The sequence below is a fragment of the Solea senegalensis genome, linkage group LG5 (assembly GCF_019176455.1).
Source record: "Solea senegalensis isolate Sse05_10M linkage group LG5, IFAPA_SoseM_1, whole genome shotgun sequence".
NCBI lineage: Eukaryota > Metazoa > Chordata > Actinopteri > Pleuronectiformes > Soleidae > Solea > Solea senegalensis.
This window is the reverse complement of record NC_058025.1, coordinates 1,212,722-1,221,283: the sequence shown is the minus strand read 5'-3', so window position 1 is coordinate 1,221,283 and position 8,562 is coordinate 1,212,722. Positions and strand designations below refer to the sequence as shown.

Sequence of the window (8,562 nt, the reverse complement as noted above, 5' to 3'; positions counted from 1 at the left end):
TCCAAAGGGATCAAGGCAGCGAAGCGTACCTACGCTGAAGGAATCCAGGGTCACCTCTGTGACACAGGGAACACCAGACGGATGTGGCAGGGGGTCCAAGCGCTGACGGATTACAAGTCCAAGCAGGCGGTCGACGACGACGACGCTTCTCTACCAGACAGGCTCAACAACTTCTTTGCACGTTTTGAAGCACCACACCCTACAACCAGAGGGAGGCACGGCCCTTCTCCAACTGCTGTGGGGCCAGCGCTCATCATCAGTGCAGCAGACACACGAAAAACCCTCATGAGGGTCAACCCACGGAAAGCGGCAGGCCCAGATAACATCCCGGGACGTGTGCTCAGAGACTGCGCTGAAGAGCTGGCAGAGGTACTGACTGACATTTTCAACATCTCCCTCAGCCAGGCCATCGTCCCCAGGTGCTTCAAAACATCCACCATTGTACCTGTTGCGAAGAAAGCAGTTGTATCCTGTCTAAACGACTACCGTCCCATCGCACTGACATCTACTGTGATGAAGTGCTTCGAAAGGCTCGTCAAATCACACATCACAGCCAGCCTCCCTGCAACACTTGATCCATACCAGTTTGCCTATCGTCCAAACCGCTCCACAGAGGACGCAATATCCACCACCTTGCACTCCGTCGTCACTCATCTGGACCACAGAGACACGTACGCCAGAGTCCTGTACATTGACTTCAGCTCAGCCTTTAATACGATTGTCCCCCAGAGACTAATGGAGAAACTTCTTCTTCTTGGCCTTAACACCGCCACGTGTCTCTGGATCCTGGACTTTCTGACTGAGAGACCACAGACGGTCCGTGTTGGAAAAAACATCTCCAGTTCCATCACACTGAGCACTGGATCCCCCCAAGGCTGTGTGCTCAGCCCACTGCTGTTCACACTGCTGACACATGACTGTGCACCCAGACACGAGGGGAACCAGATCTTCAAGTTTGCGGACGACACCACCGTGGTGGGACTCGTCCACGGAAGTCAGGAAGCTATGTACAGGGACGAAGTGCAACACCTGGAGGACTGGTGCAGGGTAAACAATCTGCTGCTCAACGTGGACAAAATGAAGGAGATGATCATCGACTTCCGGAAGTCACAAACAGAGCACGCCCCCCTCAGCATCAGCGGCCGTACAGTGGAGAGAGTGGAGAACATCAAGTTCCTAGGTGTGCAGATCTCGCAGGACCTAAGCTGGAATAAGAACACCTCTTATATCACAAAACGGGCCCAGCAGAGACTATACTTCCTGAGGAAGCTGAAACAAACCTCTCTCCCACCCAGCATCCTCACGACCTTCTACAGAGGTGTAGTTGAGAGCGTCCTGACATACTGCATCTCCACATGGTATTCCAGCTGCAGTATGTCAGACAAAAAAGCCCTGCAGAGGATCATCAGGGGGGCGGAGAGGGTCATCGGAGTTTCCCTCCCCTCTATCGAAGAACTATTCCAGTCCCGCTGCAAGAAGAGGGCACTGACCATCGTCAATGACCTCCTACACCCTCTCAACAAACTCTTTGAACTGCTGCCATCAGGCAAACGCTTCCGGAGCATAAAAGGCAGAACCAACAGACTGATCAACAGCTTTATTCCACAAGCTGTCAGAATGCTGAACTGCTGATATGAATCTGGACGACAATCATTATTGCACCTTAATCTGCTCTGCTCTATTTCTCTCCAGCCTTGTTTTTCGTATTTTTACATAGCATTTCACTTGGCACTTTAACTGTACTGTGATGTTTACATTGATCTCTACACTGACAATTGCTGCTTAACGTCTTAGGGAAGTGTGAATGTGCGTGAGAGGAGGGGTGTAAACGTGTATTTAAATATTTAAATCTTTGGATCCCTGGGAAACGCTCTCTCTTTTTGTTGCACTACTTGTTGTATGTACAGCTTAATGACAATAAAAGTGATTTGATTTGATTTGATTTGATTTGGTTCAGATCGGACCAGGATTGGCAAAGTTGTAACAGTTTGTTTTTTTAGAATTTTCTACCACCACCAGGAGGCGCTGTTTTCAAAATGTACCGTTTCAGCAACACAGTCGTCTTCAGCAACTAACCATCATCAACTATAGCAAGTTTGGTTGGGATCAGACCTTCCGTCGCAAAGTTATAAGAGTTTCATTGTCTGTTGTGAAAAATTATTATTATCTCCAACTTTGGCGCCCCCTATCTCGTACGCCATACAATATTTTAAAAAGCTTTTGATAACTTTTGATGCTCAACTCGTCCACATTGATCTCACCAAGTTTGAAGGTGATCGCACAAAAGCTCTAGGAGGAGATAATTGAAATACAAGCTGTCATACTGTCTGCTGTCACCAGGGGGCGCTGTTTTCGAAATTGAATATTTTCATATAGACGTCTTTAGGGCCGGACTGTCGTCAATCCTAGCAAGTTTGGTTCAGATCGGACCAGGATTCGCGAAGTTGTAGCAGTTTGATTTTTTGTCCCAAAAATCCGACTTTGCGTCGTTGCCATGGCAACACCGTTAAACGATTCGTCGTCATATTGATCACACATCATCTACCATGTGTTTTGACTGTTGTCACCAATTTTGAGTGCGGTACGATTATCTGTGTAAAAGTTATTCATGAAATCGTAAAAAAACTTTTTTTTGGTGTATTTTCTTTCACCACAAGGAGGCGCTGTTTTCAAACTTCACCGTTTTTTCATAGACGTCTTCAGCCATGGCCCATCATCAATCATAGCAAGTTTGGTTCGGATCGGACCTTCCATCGTCTTGCAACCTTGTTGCTCGAACCCTAATAATAATCTTTTGCATTTCAATAGGGTTCTTGCAACCTTGTTGCTCGAACCCTAATAATACTGGACTTCAGAAAGGGCAGAGCGGCCCCGACCCCACTGCACATAAATGGGGACTTTTACATTACATTACATGTCTTTTAGCATGTAATAGGGTTACGGTTAATAGGGTTCTTGCGCAACCAAGTTGCTCGAACCCTAATAATCCTTCCAGTTTCAATAGGGTTCTTGCAACCTTGTTGCTCGAACCCTAAAAATAAAGACTGGTGATATTAACATCTCACCTATCAGAATCCTGGAGAGACAGGATCAAATCATTCACATATACTGCTTGCTTTTAAGCATGCGGTGACAAGGTGTTGAGGACACGTTAACCTCCAGGACAAGCCGGTGTGCACAGCCTGTCTTTTTTTTTAATGTTTCCTGTATTTTAATACCTTCAAGCTTTACAAGGAGATAGGACGGCAATGGCAATGGCACTGAATTCAGCCCTTTATTGTAGACAATTAGACCACATAATGTGTCTTGTGAACTGTGTGTAAAACAGAAGTAAACTGAATATCTGTCTTCTATATTTTACCCTCTCCACAGACTTCAATCATTGCACACAGTGTGATCATATGCAAATGTTTTTGATGACCATAATAGTGAGCTGAATCATTGAGGTTTCTGTTAACCCATTCACAGCTCAATGTGGACCAAAGTTAGAAGACACTGGTGCCACACTCTCTCGTGATCATGAATCCATTTGTCTGATAATAAAGTCCAAAATTAATTTTATCTAAGCATGAAAACCTCTGTCTAATAAAATATTCCATAATCCATCTGCTCTATGATACTTTGCACTATTTGGTGAGTATGTTGTTATAGAATATACATATTATTATTTTTAAATCTCTATTGTATTATAAGTATGCCTTAAATGTTCCAATGTTTCTAATTCTACCTTAGTTGGAGTAATTCCAAACAACATAATAATAATCCTTCCAGTTTCAATAGGGTTCTTGCAACCTTGTTGCTTGAACCCTAATAATTCCCCTGAAGTATCAGTAATATCCAGACCTGAAAGTGAACAATATTCCCCAGAAGTAACACAAGTCTCAAAGGTCCCAATTGAAGTTCTCAATGAAGACATTGCAAACGTTCTCACTCAGAAATACCCTGGGATCACAGTTGTAAACTTAGTCCATAGTGCAACCTTCATTGGCTTTAACTACAAAAAGGGCATGATAGTTGTGCATGGGTCTTGTGGTGGTTTGCCAGAATTTGCAGAAATAATTCAGCCATGTATTTTACAAGATGGTGTCAGTTTCATCATCAGGAAATTGTGCTCATGGTATAGGGAGCACTATAGAGCCTATGAGTTGCATCCAACAAGAGAGCTGGTGATTCTGGATGTGAAGGAGCTTGCTGACCCATACCCTTTGGCTGACTATAATGTTGGATCCATACGAATGGTGACATTAAAGAGATTTGTACATGTGACGGGTAACTTCTTTAATATGATAAAATAATTACTGTCCATTATCAATATGTTAAATAAGAAATGACTGTCACTCATGAGTACTTAAAAGGCTGGAATCTGGCCTTTTAATTTCTAACAATTGTCTGCTTTTCTTTTCAGATTAAATACAAGATGGCTGCAACTATAAGAGTTGTACTTGGAGTAAATGATGCATCCAAACTGGCTCTTCCAACTGGAATACCAGGTTCAGTGGCAGACCTTAAAGAAGAGATTAAAAGACATTTTGGCTTGTCAGGAAACTTTAGACTTCAGTACAGAGACACTGAATTTGACAATGAGTTTGTGAACTTGCCATGTACTTCAGACATCAAAGACAAGAGCACAGTGAAGATAATTTATTTAACAAATGATACAAATGCGTCTCTACCTCACCATGAGCCCACTGCTTCACCTCAAGGAGTTGATAATACGTCTTTATCATCTTTTTCATCAACATCAGACACTGACATACTATCCTCCCCTGGATCTTCTGCATCTGCATCTTCGGGGTCCTCCCTCAGATCACAGCCATGGCCTCATACCTTCCCACTACCTCAGTTCAATTATGAGGTTGACGTTCAGCTGGAGAAGGCCAACCTGGCCTTTCACAACAGTGGAACACTGCTGTGTCCAAGTACCACACTTAAGTCTGCTATCCTTGAAAGTTTGGCATCAGAAATTATCAAATACAAAATGTATCCTTCAAGTGCAGACCTTGATGATGTGAGTCAAGCTTTGATAACAAAACAAAATCAGTTTAAAATACAAAATGGCCAACTACCGCACCAGACTGAGGGGCATTGGCTGCCCAGAGTTGAGCATAAATGCTATGAAAGAAAAGGATGGTTCCCTGAACCACAGCCCAAACCAGGTGAAAAAGCCTTGGAATGCCGAAGTCAACTACTGTCCTGGTTATCCTGCAGGCGAATCTAAAGAGAGTCTTGAGGCTGAAAGACAAGCACTTCTAGTGGAGGTGAAAAAGAAGAACCAAGAGCAGATTAAGAACAAAATGGAAAGAACATTTGCCTATAGAAGGCAGGAAATTATCCAGGATATGCCCTTCATCACAGAGTTACGGAGCAGATGGCCCGCTCTGTTTTCAGAAAGAGAGGTAAAAATGTTCTAACCCTGTCATGGTGAACATGCCATCCCTTGGTAGCATGTGGTTTTTATTCAGATGTGGCTTTTTAGCTTGAAAGTATATTACTATGTTTCAGGTTGATGCAGAATTTGCCAGAATCACCACTGTCCCACTACGGTCTACTTTCATGTTTCAACTTGATCGGCATACTGACAACTTACTGAAGGTCTTCCGTAAGAAGGGAGGGGCAGCAGGACAGAAAATTAAGGTCATTTTGGCAGCAATGGACAAGGTATATATGATTTTAAATATTTTAACTTTATTGTATGTATAAGTCTCTCCTACTTTTCTGTATCGTGTGCAAAACCTTTTATTTGTCTCCTGTAGGATCCAAGTATTGAAAAACGGAGAGATTGTGTGCTCAAAGCAGTGTCTGTGTACCTAAATGAAGATCCACAACATCTCATTAAGGAATACATGGTACATTTCAAAGAACTGTTTTAAACAAAACTGAAATATTTATTGATTCATTTCAATGTTTCTGCGTTAGACAATGTTAACTTTTTTTGTCTGCTTGTTGACCATGTGACTTATTGTTTTGACCTGGTTTGATTATTACTATTTGTAATTAGAACTGTTTTAATATTTCATTGTTGTATTAAAATTTTGGGGGAGAAAACACAAGTTTTGCACTTCCCTTCCAAGAACTTGCTAATCAGCTAGGACATCAGAGGTTCAGAATCAACTTTCATAACTTTATTAATAAATTTGAGAGTGAAATGATAAAAATTCTGAGTCAAAATTTATCTGCAGAGATCAGTATGGTTAAATAATTAAATATTGTTCTGAACAAATATTCCTGTATTTTTTAATGGGATTTTGACATTTTGTCCTGAATCATGTCAAATGAGCTGCCTGGGTTTGAGAATGGTAGACAAAACATAAGACAACACTTTTGGGATTATATGCATTCAAAACTTCAACATTTTTCTTTTTATCATTCTTCCACATTCAGGATCTTGATCCTGGTGCAAAGAAAGATATGGAGGAAACGATGATGGGAGTCTACGTCATTTGGCATGAGGGAGCAGCGGACACTGATCAAGCTGAGGATGTCGGTATCATTATAGAGGGAGTTGAAGTGCTTCAGGGTCTCAGGTATTTTGCGAATGGGTGTGCACTACTGCTAAAGAAGCACATAATTGAGGGACGCCAAGTGAGCTGTCCAGTTAGTGGATGCAGAGGTGTCTTTACAGTAAAATCATCGCTATCCTCCCATATGTCAAGGAAACACAAACATCTTACAGTGAATGAGATTTGTGGTGCAATGGAAGATACCCAGAGCCACACTGAAAGTTATAGCATACCGGAGGCTGCCAGTCAGTCATGTGATGAGGACATAACGAGCGGGTCCACTTTCAGTGACCTCTATCTTAGAAATGTATGCCTGTTTTACATTAAACTACAAGGGCAGCATCTTCTTCCAGCATCTACAATTCAAAATATTGTTGAAGAGATGCAGAACATACATCAGTTGGGTCAGACATATACTTTGAATAGAGTAAATACACTTATACATCTGACCTGTTCTCTGTTTGCCATACAGGGCCTATGAGAACTGCTTACTGAAGAGCACAGTGCTTTAAAGACATTTTCAAATATGTTGAACCTAAAAAAGTGTTTTTGGGTAGAGATGAAAACAGGACAGAGAGATTTGCCTATTATATTCCAGTACTGAATACTTTAAAAAGTATGTTGGAGTCTAGTTTTTGGCAGGGCCTCCTGTCAGTTAATTATAATGACCTTCCCAGAACTGATGTTCTCTGTGATTGTTGCGATGGCAAGGTCTTTATGTCCAACAAATTTTTTCAGGAAAACCCAAGTTGTCTCAAGCTAGTTTTATACCAGGATGCCTTTGAGGTTGTGAATCCACCGGGCTCTGCAAAAAAGAAGCACAAAGTTTTGGCTGTGTATTTCTCTCTACTCAACATTTACCCCCATGTCCGATCAAATACTGATCATATGCAGTTGGTTTTGTTGTGTAGAGAAAAGGATTTCAAGGACTTTGGCCACACTAAGGTTTTTTCAGACCTGCTTGCTGATTTGAAAGTATTGGAGGAGAGAGGAATAACAATGGTGGATACATCTGTGGTAAAGGGAGGTGTGTACTGCATTGCAGGAGATAACTTGGGCTCTCACTGCATTGGAGGTTTTACAGAGAATTTCAGTTCATCAGAATATTTTTGCAGATATTGTCTGATTACTCGTACTGAATTTCAGGGTGCTGATCCAGCCATTTGTGGACGAGAATGGACACCTGAAACGTATACATCTGCTATTGAACAGCTGGAGACTGATGACACACCTGAGGTGCATGGAATAAAGTTTAGGTCTGTATTCAACACCTTACAAAGCTTTAATGTTTGCTCCCCTGGCCTGCCCCCATGTCTTGGCCACGATATCTTTGAGTGTGTACTTTCATACGATGTTGCTCTTTTCCTTAAATACTTTATTAAAAAAAAGAAATGGTTGACCTACACAATTTTGAACAGGCACATAAAGCAGTTCAAATATAAAGTAACGGATGCACTCTCCAAACCTTGTGAGGTCAATCCCAAAACTCCAAAACTCAGTGGACAAGCTGTACAAAACTGGAACTTCTTAAGACTTTTGCCTCTCATAATGGGAGACAAAGTTCAAGACCCACAAGATAATGTGTGGCAGCTAACACTGCAGCTTAAAGACATTGTAGACCTAATTTGTTCTCAGCAAATTTCCAAGCCCCAGATTGCTTATCTGGATGCTCTCATCCAAGAGTATTTGGAAACCAGAAAGGCAATGTTTCCAGATGTTAAATTGAGACCCAAACACCATTATCTGCGGCACTATCCTGGACTGATCTTGAAATTTGGGCCACTTGTGAGGCTATGCACTATGCGTTTTGAGAGCAAACACAGTTACTTCAAAAGATGCACAAGGCATTTGAAAAATTTCAAAAATCTGTGTTTAACTCTTTCAGAGAGGCATCAGATGTCAGCATGCCCTCCAACCTTGCAAATAAAGGATAGCTCAACATTTTATTCTGAGCTTTACAGCAAGGAAGTTAAAGGTGCCATTATAGATTTTGGCTTCACTGAAATGAATACCAAGGTGTCTGTTGATTTGCAGTACAATGGGATAACTTACAGAAAGGGCC

The 8,562-nt window shown here is 41.8% G+C and overlaps 1 protein-coding gene across 1 annotated transcript; it reads left to right on the top strand.

Moving 5' to 3' along the window:
• Positions 1-5,054: 5,054 nt before the first annotated feature.
• LOC122769405 lies at positions 5,055-6,981 on the top strand. Its single transcript, XM_044025922.1, has 5 exons — positions 5,055-5,396; positions 5,503-5,658; positions 5,754-5,846; positions 6,382-6,582; positions 6,973-6,981. The coding sequence occupies exons 1-5, from the start codon at positions 5,055-5,057 to the stop codon at positions 6,979-6,981; spliced, it is 801 nt and encodes a 266-aa protein (XP_043881857.1).
• The last annotated feature ends 1,581 nt before the right edge of the window (positions 6,982-8,562 follow it).